This window comes from Puma concolor, chromosome B3, assembly GCF_028749965.1.
Source record: "Puma concolor isolate L17-30 chromosome B3, mPumCon1.1.hap2, whole genome shotgun sequence".
Classification (NCBI taxonomy): Eukaryota; Metazoa; Chordata; class Mammalia; order Carnivora; family Felidae; genus Puma; species Puma concolor.
In genome coordinates this window covers 31,979,011-31,997,685 of record NC_141672.1, presented here as the reverse complement: position 1 = coordinate 31,997,685, position 18,675 = coordinate 31,979,011, and the positions used below count along the sequence as shown (strand labels likewise).

The window sequence follows — 18,675 nt, the reverse complement described above, 5'->3', positions numbered from 1 at the left end:
AAACTCTGTGAAGGTAATCTCAGAAATTTGCTGTCTTGCAGTTTGAGTGATCTTAAAACTTAAGCGGCTTTCCAAATGGCCACTCACCACTTGCAAAGTGGTCAGGTGACTTTTAAACAACGTTAATTCATTCATGTGATTACTTCAATTGAGAATGCCCTGAGAGGAGAAAAGAGGAAACTGGATTGCAAAGCTGACTTAAATCCCTTACTGTTAAAACCTGATTATGTATGTTGACATTTTGCCCCACTGTTCAGCATTCCTTTTCAGTTCACATCATGCTGAATTACATGCAGATCATTGTTTTTAGAATATTTTGGAAAAAGGTGACAGTACATTTTCTTAAATTGTAACAAGTTTGAAATTTAGTGTTTTATGATGGAAAATTTTTGAGTATTCTAATGGCTTTTTAAAAAAATCATTTATTTGCTAGGTAAGTTCTCTTCTACGCTTTATGAGACTGGTGGCTGTGATATGTCACTTGTGAATTTTGAACCGGCAGCAAGAAGAGCATCTAATATCTGGTATGTGTGAAGTCCTATTAGGAGAGCGTATGTACTTGCATATATTTGCCATGTTTAAAGCTTTGAAGCCTTGCGATGGAAAAGTGCTTTTGAAAATATTTGTTCGTGTTGGCTTAAATAATTTTGTCATTGTGTATTTGTCTCCGAAGATGTAAGGTAGAATTTATTGCTCTGGAAAAAAAGAAAGCATTATTCTTAAAATGAAAGCTGTTCAGGGGCGCCTGGGTGGCGCAGTCGGTTAAGCGTCCGACTTCAGCCAGGTCACGATCTCGCGGTCCGTGGGTTCGAGCCCCGCGTCGGGCTCTGGGCTGATGGCTCGGAGCCTGGAGTCTGTTTCCGATTCTGTGTCTCCCTCTCTCTCTGCCCCTCCCCCGTTCATGCTCTGTCTCTCTCTGTCCCAAAAATAAATAAACGTTGAAAAAAAAAAAAATTAAAAAAAAAAAAAATGAAAGCTGTTCTGTATTTTAAATAATTAAGTAAGAATTCCCTGTGGATCTTACAGTGGGATAGTGGTTTCCCACAATTTCAAGTTTAACTCTAGATTTCATGCTACACACACACACACACACACACACACACACACACACACACACTGCATGATGTATAAAAAAGCTTCTTAAAGCTTATTAGGAAAATAATTATACTACTAACTTCAAACTCATCAGGTCTCTTTGTAATTGAAAAATTTTATTTCTTCATAAGGGTTTTTTGATCGTGTCTTTTTACATGATCATCTTTCCTTGTGTTTTGAAATTTATTTATCACCAATAAGAAAGAGGAATTTCTTAAAACATGGGTCATCTGTTATATTTAGTTTCTTTTCTCTCCTTCCCTTAGGAAGAAATTACACTGTAAGATAAGGGAGAAATTAGGAGAAAAGCAAATAAGAACTAGAAATCTTGATGGCATAATCAGTTCTAATGTAGAATGTATTAGATTTTTTTCTTAAATTCTAATATTATTCATCTATTCAGGTTGCTGCCTTGAGGTCCATTAGTGACTGATTAGCTCATTTTTTTCACAGGGGTCATTTTATTTTATTCCTATTTTAGGACTTATTTAATAATGGGACACACCTGTTTAAATATTACACATGTATGTATGGGCAGTTCACTTTTTTAAAGTTTTTAGGGGCCATTAATTTTTTTTTTATTAATGCTTATTTATATTTAAGAGAGAATGTGCGAGTGGGGGAGGGGCAGAGAGAGAGTTGGAGACAGAATCTGAACCAGGCTCCAGGTTCTGAGCTGTCAGCACAGAGCCCAACGCGGGGCTCAAACCCACGAACTGTGAGATTATGACCTGAACCAAAGTCAGCTGCTTAACCAACTGAGTCACCCAGGTGCCCCATAGGGGTCTTTTAAAGCAATAGGATCTTGTAGTCACTTAGCTTAATCCACTGAAAAGATAGAACATGTAGAAAACTATACTCACTCAGCTCCTTTAGTTCAGTTTTGGAACTGATCCTGTTGAGAATGACCAGCTGGGAGTGTTAGGTGATTTTGTAATAGTAGAAACAATAGAAAGATGGAGCAATGGAAACAATTATGTTTAATATAATTTAAGAATGATTCCTTACAGCATAAATGTGGTAAGGTCTCAAGTTTCAAAAACGAAACTTGACTGTGGAAACAGATTTGTCACATTCTAGGCTGTTATATTATAGCTTAAATATGTTAATTGCTTTCTTAAACACTCTCCATAAGAACTTTGTGACAGAGGCATTATTCTCCTGTGTTAGTGATGCGGAAACTGAGGGGTTTAAAAGGCTGGATAACTTGTCCAAGATCTCATTTAGCTGATGAAGAGATTTGAATATAGATACTCTGGCCCAGAGGCTGTGCTCTTAATTACATCTGTAGGAAAATGCTATTTCGCATTTTGAAGTACAAGGAACAGTGAAGAATATAAATGTCATCTCATTGTTAAAAGATGTATTTTTCCTTCTATTCCTTGACAAGCTGTTTATTTCCTGAAGTTTTTTTCATTTTATTTTAGTGACACGGATTCTCATGTATCCAGTTCTACCTCAGTTCGATTTTATCCACATGATGTGGTAGGTTTTCCTTTACTTTTAGAAAACGATGTGTATTCAGATTTAGTTACACAAATCAGAAAAATTGAAGTTATAAAATGTCAATTTTGTTGTAAACTATGGCAAAATCACCTTTGCTGTCTCCTCGTGGATCTTTTCCTGTAAGTCCCTTGTTAGTAAACAAACCTAAAACACCGTGAAATGTAATTAGCTATGTATGAATCAGTAATTACACTTTTGAGGTTATATAAAGGTTCATTTACTGACCAATGTTATAATCTGTGCCATTTTAAAACTTCATTTTGAAAATTATGATTTTGAATATCATCTGACGTAACTGTTAGTTATTCACATGCCAGTATGTGTGTAGCAAGCTTAGTGATGGTATCACTGTGTAAAAAAATATGCCGTGTGAGATACAGTGGGGATATTTTAAAAAGATAACACTGCTTTTGTCTTCAAGATGTTTATATTGAACTTAGAAAAGACAAAACAGATGAAATTCTTATGTGGAACGCATAAGAGATACATATAAATAAGTGTGCCAAAGGGATTAATTATTAGTGGCTTCCTGGAGATGATTAGTTGTGAGCTGGGTTTTAAGACCATAGATGTGAGTTGGCATAGAGCAGTGGTTTTGAACATTTGGCAATGTCTGGAAACACTTCCGTTTGTCACAGCTAGGAGAAATGCTACTGGCATCTGCTGGATAGAAGCCAGGGATACTATAAAACATCGCACAGTGGACAGCACAGCCCCTAAAACAAAGAATTATCTGGCTGAAAATACCTGTAGTGCCAAGGCTGAGAAACCCTTGCATAGAGGATAAGAAAAAAAGTGTTTGGGGAGTATTTGCCAGTGTTTAGAGATAAAAATGGCTACGTTATTTATAGGAAGCAAATTTTCTTTACTGTTTCCCACATATGTGTTTGAAAAGTAAAGGTTGTCTCTGCTTTTTTGCTGGCGTGTATTCCAGGAAATTTCATAGGAAAGTAAAGAATAGGGATATGATTATTTTTTTTGTCTGTTTTTCACTGTTAAATAGTATGGGATCTTTGGGATAGTGAAATGCTGACTAGGGCTGTGCTACATTTGGGAAATTTTAGACTCTTTCATTTTTATTTTTATTTATGTTATTATTTTTAACATTTTTTAATGTTTATTTTTGAGAGAGAGAGAGAGCAGGGGAGGAGCAGACAGAGACGGAGTCACAGAATCCGAAGAAGGCTCCAGGGGCTCGAACATGGGGCTCGAACTCATGAGCCTTGAGATCATTACCTGAGCCCAAGTCAGACGCTAAACCGACTGAGCCACCTAGGCACCCCTCAATTTAATTAAAAAAAAATTTTTTTAATGTTTATTTATTTTTGGGAGAGACAGAGAATGAGCACGCACGAACAAGGGGCGGAGAGAGAAGGAGAGAGAGAATCCCAAGCAGATTCTTCACTGTGAGCGCAGAGCACATTGTGGGAGGCCCAGTCCCATGAACTGTGAGACCATGACCTGAGCTGAAATCAAGAGTCAGACACTGAACCAATTGAGCCACCCAGGGACCCCCTAGACTCTTTCAGAGGAAGGGAAAACTGGTGAACTGTTGAATGGATGAGTTAAAGCTAAGAGATGTAATGTGGTAATTTCCTGTATAGCGTCAGGTGAGCAGCCTGCCAAAACACAACAAAAGTGAAGGAGATGTAGGAGGGATTTGAAAACTACAGTGATAGAGACTGTAGGAAGAAATGAGAATTGAAAGCATTGAACCCAGTTCAGAGGAGCTTAGATTTAGTATAGCTTAATGAGACAAGGCCACAAACGTGACAGGGAGAAGGGAAGCCACTAATGATACACTGTAAGTGATTTTTATAGATTTGCTGGCTATACAGTCATAACATGTAAAGATTCTGAATATTTTTCCCAGTACAACGTTTCTAAAAACCTATTGATTAGTTTGCTTTAAGTATATGTCCTATTATCACCTTCTGTAGTTTTTAATGATCATAAAATATCCATAAGGAGTGTAGAGAATTGGGGGGGCTTAGATAATCCACAAGCTGATTAAGTAGCCCTTGAATCATGACTTGAGTAAAGATGTTTTAAGCCTTTCAGTGCTGACTTTCTTTTAGCTCTCTCTTCCACAGATTCGGTTGAACAGACTATTGACGATCGATACAGATTTGTTGGAGCAGCAAGACATTGACCTCAGCCCTGACTTGGCAGCGACGTATGGTCCAACCGAAGAAGCTGCTCAAAAGGTTAAACACTATTACCGCTTTTGGATCTTACCCCAGCTGTGGATCGGCATTAACTTTGACAGACTCACACTTTTGGCCCTGTTTGATAGGTGAGAATGTGGTGTGATATTAAAGATGTATGTAGATTTTATTTTTAAATTGAAATGTCCCCAATTACCCATTGAAGTTTTTACTTGGTTACCAAGTTGGAAAATGTTTTCTGTTTTGGTCCTTTTTGACATAAAATTTAACTTAGTAGGGCTCGCAAACATTGACTCTCTTGAATTCATTAAAAATTTTTTTGTGGCAATTTTAATATGTTTATACCAAGAAATCTTTTTTATTGTCAATAAGAATCATGGAACTCTACTTAAAAGCCAGAGAATTGGAGGTGTTAGTGATCACAAGGTTATAGGTAATATGATTCTAAATATAAAAGGTATTAGAGCACTCTTTGTATTTCCCTATTTCGTGGCACTAGTCTTAATAATGAACAATATTAGTCTATTAAAACTTGGTGCTTCCTGTTGACGGAAGTAAAAAAGATTGGGTTTACTCTCCTATCTGAAACAATGAAAGAAGAAAAATGCACAAAACCTTGGTTTTTAAGGCATCGGAGGTACAACAAAAAGGACAGTGATTCCCAAGAGATGAAACACGTTATGGGAGCCCTACAATTGCCCCAGCTTACTGCCTTAAGGGAGTTTCCAGGCTTCGTCGCCGGCTGCAACACGGGGAGGAGGTACTGAAATAGAGCCCAGCAGACTTCCTGAGTTGAGGAAATGGAGCCACGAGTCCAGGGAGACCAAGGCATCCAGCTCAGAATGTCAAAAAGAGGACTGCTGTTCACAGGGAGAACCTCTGAGTTCCACAGCAGGTCTCCACAGCTGTCAGCAGAGCACTGACACGTGAGTGTATGTGAGGAAACTACCTGAGGCCAGGGGAGAAGCATGTGAAAGAAATAGAGGAACAGTGTCTGACACACAGGGACAGGAATAGTGTCTGTTCCCATCTGTCTGAATGAAAAAACTCATAATTCAAGTTTTATGGTGCATTGTGTAGAGTACTCAGGAAAGTCTTGCCTGAAAAGTGGGCAGTAATTAGCCCTAGCATGAGCACTGCTCCAGACCCACCAAACGAGTCATAAAAGCAAGACCTAAAATGATCAAACTGTTTCCAAGTAGCGTAACAAAGTTCAAGAAGACTTAACAGAAATCTAAAAATTGTTAACCACCTGAAACTTTTCACAGCGGCATCCAACCAAAGATAACAAAGCATGCAAAGAAGCAGTAAAACATGATTTATAATGAGGGCAATAATGAATCCATTGAAACCAACCTATAATTATCACAGATGTTAGAATTAGCTGTCAAAGACATTAAAAAAAAGTATAATTGGGGATGCCTGGGTGGCTCAGTTGGTTAAGCATTTGACTCTTGATGTAGGCGCAGGTCATGATCTCAGTGCCTGAGATCAAGCCGCATGGGGCTCTGTTGTGATAACACAGAACCTGTTTGGGATTCCCTTTCTCTCTCCCTGTCTCTTTTCTGGTCTCACACACACAAGCACTTCCTCTCCCTCTCTCCCTCTCTCCCTCCCTCTCTCCCTCTCTCCCTCCCTCTCTCCCTCCCTCTCTCCCTCCCTCTCTCCCTCCCTCTCTCCCTCTCTCCCTCTCTATGTCTCTCTCTCTCTCCCTTTCTCTCTGTCTCTCTGTCTCTCAAATAAACTTGAAAAAAAATTAAAACAAGGGGCACCTGGGTAGTGGGTTGAATGTCTGATCTCACAGTTTGTGGGGTTGAGCCCCACATCAGACTTTGCTCTGACAGCGTGGAGTCTGCTTCAGATTCTCTGTCTCCCTCTTTCTTTGCCCCTCCCCCCTTGCACTCTTTCAAAAATAAATAAATATTAAAAATAAATAAGTAAAAAATAAGTATTAATTGTACTCTGTGTTAAAAAAGTTGAGACATGAGAGTTATTTTTAAAGATCCAAAACAAACTTATTGAAATAGTTCTTTTATAGAGATGAAACTACAATGTCTGAGAGATGAAAAATAAAACAGATGGGATTAATGGTAGATTAGATATCACAGAAGAAAATATTAGTGAACTTGAAAGCATAGCAATAGAAACTATCCAAAATGAAACAGAGAAAAGAGAATATAAATAAAATGAAAGTAAGCTGTGAGACAACTTCAAGAGACAGGAAGAGAGAAAAAATTTGGAAGAAGAGTTGGAAAACTTTCCAAATTTGATGAAAATGCTAAACATACACATTCAAAAATGTTCATGAACCCCAAGCACACGAAACATGAAGAAAACTACACCAGAGCACGTAATTGCTCAAAACTTGTAAAAATCTTTAAAAACTGCAAGAGGACAAAAAGACTGTTGTACAGAGGAATAAGGATAAGGAAGACATTAGATTTATTGTTGGAAATAACGCAAGTAAGAAGAAAGTGGATCAACATTTTTTAAGTACTGAAAGGAAAAAAACCCACAAAACTGTCAACCTAGAATTCTTTACCCAGAAAAAGTATCTTTTAAAAGTGAAGATGAAATAAAGATATTTTCAGACTGCAAAAAACAGAGAAGTTTTGCAGGCAGACCCACACTGCAGAATGTTGAAGGATATATTTCAGGCAGAAGGAAAATAATACCAAATGGAAATACAGACCTACCCAAAGGAACAAGGATCACTGGTAATGGAAAGTTAACTACATGGCTAAATATACGATATTTTTTTTCTTGCTAATTCAGTCCCTTTAATAATTGGATATTTAAAAAAAACAATAACAATGTATTGTGTGATTTATGACAAGTAAAAGTAAAGTGCATGACAGTACCATAAGGCTGGGAAGGGACCTATAAAAGCATACTGCTGTTAAGTTTCTTATGTGAGTATATGAACTGGTATAACATCACTCGTAGCACACTGCCATAAAATGTATGTTATAATCCTAATAAACCAACCACTAAAATGTAAGAGTTCCAGCTAGGAAGTTAAAAAGGGAGATAAAATGGATTCATAAAAATTACTCTTTTAACCTAAAAGAAGGCAGAAAAAGAAGGAAAAGAGATCAAGAACATATCGACAGATAGAAAATAAATGACAAGATAGAAAAAGTCAAAAATTGAATTGGGGGAAGAAAGCAAGACCCAACTTTGTTGTCTATAAGAAATTTCTGCCTTTAAATATAAAGGCAGAAATAGGTTAAAAGTAAAAGAATTGAGAAAGATATACCATGCTGATACTAATCAAAGTAAAGCTGGAATAGCAGTATTATTGTCAGACACAGTAGATTTTAGAACAAAGAATATTACTAAGGATAAAGAAAGTCATTTTTATAAAGATAAGGGGTCAGCTCATTCATAGGATTCAATCATCCTGTATGTTTTTACACTTAAAGCAGAGCTTCAAAATAAAAGCTAATAGAAATAGAAACAGGGGCACCTGGATGGCTCAGTCGGTTGAGCATCTGACTCTTGGTTTCAGCTCAGGTCATGATCTCATGGTTTATGAGTTCGAGCCCCATGTCAGGCCCTGCCCTGACAGCGTGGAGCCTGACTGTGATTCTCTCTGCTCCTCTCTGGCGCGCACGCGCTCTCTCTCTCTCTCTCTCTTTCTCAAAATAGATAAATTAAAAAAAAAAAAAAAGACAAATAGGAGAAATAGACAAATTCACATTATAGTGTAATTCAATACCCCTCTCTGAATAATTGATTAGAATAAATATGTAGAAGATCAGCAAGGACATCGCAGACTTGAACAATACCAGCAGCCAACCTAAGTTGAGTGACATTTATGGTACTCCACTCAGAACAATGAAATACACATTCTTTTTTTTTTTTTTTAAAGTTTATACATTTTTGAGAGAGACAGAGCACAGGTGGGGAAGGGGCACAGAGAGAGGGAGACACAGGATCCGAAGCAGGCTCCAGGCTCTGAGCTGTCAGCATAGAGCCTGACGCGGGGTTCGAACTCCCTAGCAGTGAGATCATGACCTGAGCCGAAGTCAGACGCTCAACTGATTGAGCCACCCAGGCGCCCCAAAATGTATATTCTTTTAAGTGCAGCTGGAACATTTACCAAGATAAACCATATTCTGGTCCATAAAATAAGGGTCAAATTTAAAAGGATTCACGTCATACTTAGTGTGTTCTTTGACTGTAGTGGAATTAACGAGAAGTTAAAAACAAAACGAACCTTGGAAAGTCCCTAAATATTTGGAAGCTAAATAATACTTCAGAATAACTCATGGATCAAAGAAGAAATTAGGAGGGAAATTAGAAAGTATTTTGAACTGAATAAAAATGAACACAACATGTCACAGTATTGGGGCTGACAGTAACACATTACTCAGAAGAATTTATAGCCCTAAGTAAGAAGAAAGGCCAATTCAGTGACTTCACCTTCCATCTTAAGAAACTAGAGAAAGAAGAATACACTAAGCCCAAGTAAGTAGAAGAAAGAGAATAGTAAAGAACAAAGCAGAAATCCGCCAGAAAACAAAAGCAATAGAGAAAAATGGAGGAAACCAAATACTCAATTAAATTGATAAACCTTTAGCAAGGCTGATTAGGGAAAAAAAGAGAAGAGAAAAGTGCAAATTGCCAGCAACAGGAATAAGATAAGATGTCACTTCAGATTCTACAGGTGTTAAATGGATAATAGAATATTATGATCAGCTGTATGTGAATAAACTTGACAATGTACAAATTTCTTGGCAGGTATAAATCATCATTGTTCATTCTGAATGGTACATTACCTTAATGGTACTATATCTATTAAATAGAAATTGTAGATAAACACCTGCCCACAAAAAAAACCTCCAGGCCTAAATGGCATCAAAATAATATCCCAAATCAGTTAAGTGGAGAAATGGTAGGCTTTTCAACAAATGGTGCTGTAACCATTGGATTTTCATATGAAAAAAACCCTTTTATACTTACATTGTACCATATTATAAAATTATAAAAATTAACTCAAAATGGATCCTAGGTCTAAATGTATACTCTAAAGCAATGACATTCCTAGAAAAAAACAAAACATAGTAGAAGAAAAATTTTTGTGACCTTGAATTAGGCAAAATTTTGTACATGTGACACCAAAAACAGTAAAAGAGTAAGTTGGTAAATTGGATTCATCAAAATTTAAAACTAGCAGAGACTGAAGGGGAGCACACGTTGAGTGACGAGAACTATAAACAGTATGTAATGTAGTGGAAGGGCCAAGGATCATTGGATTTGACAAATCTAGAATTCCACAACTGCCATATAAGAACAAATGAAAATACTAGTGTTTATTGATTTGAAAATACTATTGAACTTGTTTTAATCTGAGAGAACTATGAAACAAACCTAGTACAGAGATACTTGTTAATTTTTTTAGGTCAGTTGATTATAAATATGGCATTGACTTAATAAAAACAATAAAATTTTTTTTTTATTATAAAGAGATTTCTTTACCCATTCTAGAAAATGAAATATGCAGGAAGATTTTAAGACAACAAGGGCAAACCTAATCCTTCCACCCAGAGAAGACCATTGTTAGTAGTGTCATTTTGATATATCGTCTTTTTTGGGGCGCCTGGGTGGCGCAGTCGGTTAAGCGTCTGACTTCAGCCAGGTCACGATCTCGCGGTCCGTGAGTTCGAGCCCCGCGTCAGGCTCTGGGCTGATGGCTCGGAGCCTGGAGCCTGTTTCCGATTCTGTGTCTCCCTCTCTCTCTGCCCCTCCCCCGTTCATGCTCTGTCTCTCTCTGTCGCAAAAATAAATAAACGTTGATATATCGTCTTTTTTAACCCATATGTGTATTCTTTTAAATAACAGTGTACATCTTCCTATACATATAGTTTTGTGTCCTGCTTTCTTTGCATAGTGAATGTACTGAGCATGTTCCCATGTCAGTAAATGATTCTTAAAAATAAGACTTTTAGTAAATATTTAACATTTTGTGAATATAATTTCCCCAAGAAGTAATTGAGATAGATTCTTCTTTTTTGCTGTGACATATAAAAATCCTCTCCATTGCTATATATAGTATCTGGGTCATCATACTGTTTCTTTGCAGCATCAGTTTAATAGAGGTTTGATAGAGGCAGCATTGGTGGTTTTTATTACTGTCTTCATTCTCAATATATGTAATAGCTTGTATAGAAGTAATTCTAGTAAATTAGTTTTGAGATTATTTCAGATGATTTCGAGATGTGGAAAATGAAATCAATTGGTGTCAAAATGTGGTTATAAACTTTGTCCTATAAAACGACTTTTCAATTTAACTTTCTAGAGACTGTTTTGAGATTTTGTTTTTCAAACTTGTTTGTGTGTCTCCTTTTATTTGCTATTCAGGTTGGTTAGTTATTTGGCAACAAATGTAGCAGAAAATGTGACAGATGTTACGAGTAAACTTTTAAAATAGAAATTAAAATTATGCATTATGATTAGAACTTCACAATTTACTGTAGCATGCTTTATTTGCACATAAGATTTTGTGTTAATTTTCCACACAAACTGGTTTCTTTTTCAGTATGATCCAAAACTTTATTCAAAATCAGCACCAAAAAAACATGTTCGCAAGGACAGTATCAACTCGTTATTGAGGTCTTCCCTTTTTTCGCTCTAGTTACTTTCTTACATTGATGATGTACTTACTTGTATATTTTTCTGTCCACAGAAATCGTGAGATTCTGGAAAATGTGTTAGCTGTCATCCTGGCTATTCTTGTGGCTTTTTTGGGATCTGTTCTTCTCATACAAGGCTTCTTCAGAGATATCTGGGTCTTCCAGTTCTGCCTAGTGATAGCCAGCTGTCAATACTCGCTACTTAAGGTACCAGCATCTCTCTCGTTTTCCGACTAGGGAGTGATATTTGTGATAAAAGGCGGAAGTTTTGTATCATTCATGCATTACAGTAAGATATTAATTTTTAAATTTATTTTCCCTAGATGTTTACATCAGATAGGGAACCAAAGGACATACGAACTTTAAAAAATAATGATATGTAAATGAAGTATCCTTGAACTATTTTTTTTGGCAAGGGTATTAAAATATTTGGGCATTTGTTAAAAATAAGAATTAGCATTCTTGAAATTCATTTTAAAAATGCCAACACCACCTCTCCCAATATTTTAAGTCTTCTGTAGGTGAAATTTATTAAAATCCATCATCGGTTAGATAGAGAAATGTCAAGACTAGTATATATATTCTTTGGGACACTGAAAGCAGAAGATTGGTATCCCTTTGCTATTTAAACAGTAGGTCTAAAGTGCCAAATGTTATTAATTTTAAGTTTTCTAAAAATGGAAGCCTCAAATACCTAATGTTTCACCTTCCATGCAAAATCAGTGTGGATTGTCAATGTGGACTGTCTGCTTTTTTTCTGAGCTAGGAAAAACCCTTGCTTGTATTGGTTATTTGCCCAATAGATGCTAACAGGCAGAACTTCTCCCCCGTCCTGAAAACTATTTGTTTAGCTCTGTCTATACCATCAGCTGTACTTTCTCTGTTTATAGACAGACCTCTAGAATAAGCTGCCTGTGTCAACTGCTCCATTTCTTCAAGACCCATCCATACTTTTTTCCTCATTGCACTACTGAAATTATTATAGTGTGTATGAGTTAATAATCTCTAATTGCCAAATTTATGTCCTTTCTCATTCTTCATTCTTTGTGAGTGCTGTATCATTTAGTACCTTGTGAATAATATCTTCCATTTTTATATTATCCTCATTGTTGATCTGTGATTTTATGCTACTCTGATGATCATCATACTTTTCAGATAACTTTACCTTTGTTGATGCTTCTTTGGTCTTTGGACTACTTCTTAGTTTATGAGAATTTTTTAGGGTTTTATTTGGCCCTCTTTTCAGCCTGCAACTCCTTGCCGGTGAAGCCACACTTTTTTATTACCTGTTACCCCTTTGAATGGATTATGTCTAGATTTATGTGTCACAGTCTTCATCCTTCTCACAAGCGTTAGTTCGGCATACTAAGAGGCATTTGGGCACATTAAGAAAAAAAATTTTTTTTTCAGTGTTTATTTTTTTGGGAGAGAGGGAGAGACAGACAGGGCATGAGTGGTGGAGGGGCAGAGAGAGAGGGAGACACAGAATCCAAAGCAGGCTCCAGGCTCTGAGCTGTCAGCACAGAGCCTGATGCGGGGCTCGAACTCATGGACCATAAGATCGTGACCTGAGCCGAAGTTGGCCCCTTAACTGACTGAGCCACCCAGGCACCCCAAGAGCACATTGTAAAAATAGCACATCATCATCTTCTGACAAATGTTTTTCTTTCCCAGCTCCTATGCTTTTGACAATAGTGTATTGACTCCAAATCCCAAAGCCTCTATCCCTTACTCCTCAGTCTGTAATAACAAGTAACCAAGTCCCTTTGATTAAGTTTGGTGATTCTCTGTCAAAATTTCTGGCCTTTATTCTTCTCATTTTAACCATTATAATCCATCCCTTTATTGCCTTAAACTATTTAAATTCTTGCTTCAGTGTCTCTTGTCCCACGTTAACTTTGTTCACTGTTCTCAGGTTAATCTGGTTAGATATGGAAAGGTAAAAGATGACTGAGATTTTAAAAGTGTTTTAGATTTTAAAAGTCTGTTGACTAGAAGCATAGTAATATCATAAACAGAAGGACTGGAACAGAGACTTTTAGAGGCCAGATGTTGGAATTGAAAGAGTTTAGAGCTTACCTGGTATCCTGTCCAACCAAGGGCCATGGCAAACTCAGTGAGCTTGGTCCATTGTAGAGTTGTAGGGTGGTAAGAGATCATCCTAGTGAAATTGTTTGGCATGCTATTGGAAATGAACTGGAACTTGGGAGAAAAGCCATGATTTGGGAAGTAGCTGCAAAATAGCTTTTGAACATTTTTATGGAAAGTTGATAAAATCTCTTATAGGGAGACAGCTTAACTTGATGATTTTGAAAATGAAAATGATTTTGAAAATGCAGATAATATACTTAATACAAATACTATGGAATTATTTAGTAAGCTTGGAACTTGTGGACAGAACTAGAATTCTTATAAGAATTCTTATTTCCTGAATGGAGTGGTGTCATATAAGAAAGCATTGTACCTTAACTATACTTAAGTGTGGTAATGAGCCAAGGAGTAAGATGGACCTATCTACCATATGCCATCTCAGTAATGTTAAGCTCGATGCAAATTATTAATGAACCACAATAAGCTTAAGAGTCTGGAAAGATTTGAGATCTCTTCTGACACCACAGTGACACCAGTATCTGGAGCTGATATTTCATCTGCTGTTGATATTTCAACAGAATTAATATAGGTCATTTCTTACCTGTGGAATATTTTACTTGAAATTATTTCAGGCATTTTGAAAGTTGCTTATAAAGTTATCAGGACCTCAGTACTCTAATCTGTCTTTTGTTTCATTTTTAGAGTGTTCAACCAGATTCGTCTTCTCCCAGACATGTAAGTCATTCTAATATGCCTGTCATTTGTAATTTCCTAACATTTATCAAAGCCCCCCCCTTTTTTGGTTATATGTCAGGTTGAATTAAGATTTATGTTATTATTTTCTCATCTAAGTTTTGACATTCTACTAGAAATACAGGTGATGTATTAGCATGAAGTAAAATGGCATTGTAATTGTGGACTCTGAATCTAGTTTGAAAATGAGCATAATAATTCATTTTCTGACAGCCTGTTTCAGGAGGAGATAATCAGGTAGACATGGTTCATAAAACTCTTAGTTATTTCATAACTTGCATTTAGTAAATTGTGAAGAATAAATCATGAGTAAGTATTAAAAAATAGAATTTTGAAGAAGGGGGAGCTGTACATTATTTTGCTTAGGTAGCCATTAGGAGGAAGAAGAAAGAAGTAATACGTTGATCTGGTGTTTAGACCTGTGGATTCTGAGGAGATTAAAAACCTTATTATTCACTTTGTGACTTTAGAAAAATAGTATTAGCTGATACAGTATTTTTTGTGAAGTATGATCCAATTTTAGAACTCACCATAGAGTATTTATTTAATACTTAGAAAGTCCAAAGGGCATTCTCTTTAAAGTAGTTCAAAAACAGACTCCAAGAACGGTTTATGATGATACTTCTTTCTTGAATATTATTTCTACCCATACACTGGAATACTTAATAGAGTGTAGGTGAACAAAACAAGGAGGCAAATGATTTTCTTTCAACTGATTGTTTAATATTTTGTAAGAAGGCTTTTGAAGTGTATTGATATATGGCAGCATTGTTTTTAATTTCAAATTTTGACGTAATTTGAAATTTAGGGAAAAGTTGTAAGGATTATGCAAAGAATTCCTGATGCCATTTATCCAGATCCCTGTGTGAACATTTTCCCATATTTACTTACTCTCTTTCTAGTTCTTCTCCATCCCTTCCCCACCCCCCTGGCTCCACACACACTTCTGAGAGTGAATTGTAGACACACGTCCCTTTACCTCTAAATACTGCCATGTATGTTTCCTAGAAACAAAGGCATTCCTTTGTATTATTAATTCAATATAATTATTAAAATCAGGACATTAAACATTGATAGAATACTATGTACGAATCTACAGATGTTACTCCGGTGTTTCCTGTTGACTCGGTTGGCAATAGAAAATGCCTGATTTTGCATTTGTTCTTTTTAGCCTCTTTTAATCTGGAGCAGTTCTTTAGTATGTGTTTGTCTTTCACGATATTGACACTTTTGATGAGTACATGCCAGCTATTTTGTAGACCATCCCTTAATTTGAGTCCATCCGATGTTTCTTCTTGATTAGATATAGGACTTGCTTTTTTTGAAAGGAAAATTATGAAAATGATACGTTCTTCTCAGTGCCTCGTATCAGGAAGCACATGATGTTCATTTATCCTTTTACTAGTGATGTTAGCACTAGTGTGCTTTCATATTTTGGCTAAGGGTAGTATCTGCAGGGTTTTTCAAACTCTGCAGTATTAACATTTGGGGCTGGATAATTCTTTGTTGAGAATTGGTGGGAGGGAGGGGTGTTGTCTTGTGCATTATCAGATGTGTAGCATTATCTCTGACCTCTACCCATTAGATCCCAGTAGCACACTCCGCACCTGTGACAACCAGAATGACATTGGTCATTGGACATTGCCAAATGTCCTCTAGGGACAAATTTTGCCTCTGAAGGACAAAATTTCCTCCCACTCCCTTGAGAACGGCTTCTTATAATGTTACTGTTTTTCTTCTAGAGTTAATATGTGTCTCATAGAGAGACTTTATATATGTCTCCTTGCCCTGGAAAACTTCCACCTACTTGTTTTCAGTAAAAATCTTACTGATATTTCTTGTCTGAATCAATTGTCATTTGATGGTTGCCAAGTAGTAGTTTTCTAATTCCATCATTCCTTCCACATTAGTGGACTTCTTACTGTAAGAACTTTCCCTTCTGTCTTTACTTACTTGTATTGGTATGGAATCATGGATTCATATTTTATTCAGTGGACAATAATGTTAGTAACATTATTTATTTTGATGCACAAATTGTTCCTTATCTGGCCATTGGGAGCTCACCAACCTGCCCTTTCTGTCCCTTTGACATATCTTTATCACTCTTTAAGTACTTCCTTCCTTTTCACAATAATATGTTCCAGGCTTATCTTATAATTTCCCTAACCCTAGCCCAAAATCAGCCTTTTCTCTGTGAAGGCCTGGTTTTTTGTTTTGTTTTGTTTTGTTTTGTTTTGTTTTGTTTTGTTTTGTTTTGTTTTAACAAATAATGTTATCTCTGAACTAAGATTTTGGGTGCCTGGGTGGCTCAGTTGATTAAGCATCCAACTTCAGCTCAGGTCATGATGTCACAGTTTGTGAGTTCAGGCCCCACATTGGGCTCTGTGCTGACAGCTCAGAACTTGGAGCCTGCTTCAGATTCTGTGACTCCCTCTCTCTCTCTGCCCCTCCCCTGCTCACGCTCTGTCTCTCTCTCTCAAAAATAAAAATAAGCATTAATTTTTTTTTTTTTTAACTAAGATCTTGATGCCAGTAATTTTTATTACTTGAATGCCATTGCTTTTAGGTCGTCTCTGGATAAAGCTAGGAAATATATTTATGTATATACATATGTGCATGCATAGATGTATACACACATCTTATATCTTAGTTATGTGTGTATTAAAAATAATAACTTCAGGGACATCTGGTTGGCTCATTGGTTAAGTGTCCGACTTCAGCTCTGGTCATGATCTCACGGTTTGGGAGTTTGAGCCCCGCGTCGGGCTCTGTGCTGACAGCTCGGAGCCTGGAGCCTGCTTTGGATTCTGTGTCTCCCTCTCTCTCTGCCCCTCTCCTGCTCGCACTCTGTCTCTCTGTCTCTCAAAATACATAAACATTAAAAAAATAAATAAATACTATTGAATTAAAAAATAATAATAAGTTCGTACTGATACCTCGAATTTCAGCCCAGTATCACAGGGTTCATTTGATTCTTCTTCCTTCCCATGTTTGTAATTCCCTTCTGCCACAGTCAGAAATGCTTCCATATGGATGCATTTTGAATCCTTAGAATATAAGCCATCACAGGTCTCACTAGCTGGTTGTGATTCTTAAAATCAATTAACTTGACTTTGTTTTTGTATCATTTTCAGGGCCATAATCGAATCATTGCCTACAGTAGACCAGTTTATTTCTGTTTGTGTTGTGGTCTTATTTGGCTCTTGGATTATGGTAGCAGAAACCTGACTACAACCAAGTTCAAATTATATGGAATAACTTTCACTAATCCACTGGTGCTGATATCAGCCAGGGATTTAGTTATAGGTGAGTCATCTTAATTTCAGATCTTAACACTAATTTATTTGTATACAAACAGTTCCCTGATAAATAGGTAAAATGGTTTTAAGAAGCTTACTTTGCTGTTTATTATAATTTTCTCAGTGAGGAACAAAACTGTAGGGCTATTATGAATGAAAAAAATTAATGATGAACACATATTATACTAATTCTTTTGTTCTTGGAAACAGATGCAGTGGAAGGTTTCCTTTGGATTCTGTATTGCAGGTTACTATTATATGAAAATGGTTGAAATAACTTTAAAAGCTGTTCTTTGCCATTGAAAAATTAGGGGTGCCTCAGTGGCTCACTTGGTTAAGGGTCTGACTCTTGATTTCAGCTCAAGTCATGACCTCCTGGTTCATGGGTTCGAGCCCTGTGTTAGCTTCTGCACTGACAGTGTACAATGCAGAGCCTGCTCGGGGGTTTTCTCTCTCTCTCTCTCTCTCTCTCTCTCTCTCTCTCTCTCTCTCTCAAACAAACATTTAAATAAAAAAAAGAAAAAAATTATTTAAAATCCAAGAAGTTATGCAGAGAGAAATAACTTAAAATGGTATCTTTTTAAAAATTGCTTAGTAGTTTATATTCATTTTGGATTTTTTAAATCATTTTATGATTTTAAAATGAACAGAAGGATGGATGTGTATACTGTTTTTAATATGCTTTTCTTTTCTTCTGTAGTGTTTACACTCTGTTTCCCAATAGTGTTTTTCATTGGTCTCCTGCCTCAGGTGAATACGTTTGTTATGTACCTTTGTGAACAATTGGATATTCATATCTTTGGTGGTAATGGTGAGTACTTCCTTTTAAACACAACAGGTTACAGTATTACTTTTACAGGTCATTAAGTAATAAACTGAACATTAAAATACTTTTCCAGTTTTCATTTTAGAATTTCAATTAGAAAAAAGGCATTTATTTGATAAAGACTGAGCAGGAATTAATTTGTAGATAGAAAAAAGTAAAGTCTGCCACTTTATTGAAAGATCCAGGAATAGCGGAGTTACTTTGTAAGAAGTGATGGCGTTCTATTGTCAAAAACTAGAAGCTGTAGTGAGTTTAGGTAGAATCTGTATAGATGTATGAAATATTTAAAAGTTATCTAT

General features: G+C 36.4%; 1 protein-coding gene across 7 annotated transcripts in view; it reads left to right on the top strand.

Annotated features, from left to right (window-relative positions):
* The window catches only part of PCNX1 (pecanex 1), a 169,027-nt gene that overhangs the window by 95,500 nt on the left and 54,852 nt on the right, over window positions 1-18,675 (top strand). For 5 of the 7 annotated variants that reach the window (XM_086709392.1, XM_086709391.1, XM_086709395.1 and 2 more), the window contains 7 exons: window positions 434-524; window positions 2,523-2,580; window positions 4,680-4,897; window positions 11,461-11,614; window positions 14,201-14,233; window positions 17,386-17,557; window positions 18,251-18,361. In XM_086709392.1, the coding sequence (XP_086565518.1) occupies window positions 434-524; window positions 2,523-2,580; window positions 4,680-4,897; window positions 11,461-11,614; window positions 14,201-14,233; window positions 17,386-17,557; window positions 18,251-18,361 (837 nt within the window). The remainder of the gene's footprint in view (window positions 1-433; window positions 525-2,522; window positions 2,581-4,679; window positions 4,898-11,460; window positions 11,615-14,200; window positions 14,234-17,385; window positions 17,558-18,250; window positions 18,362-18,675) is intronic. The other 2 variants (XM_086709393.1, XM_086709397.1) reach the window with 1 other exon arrangement.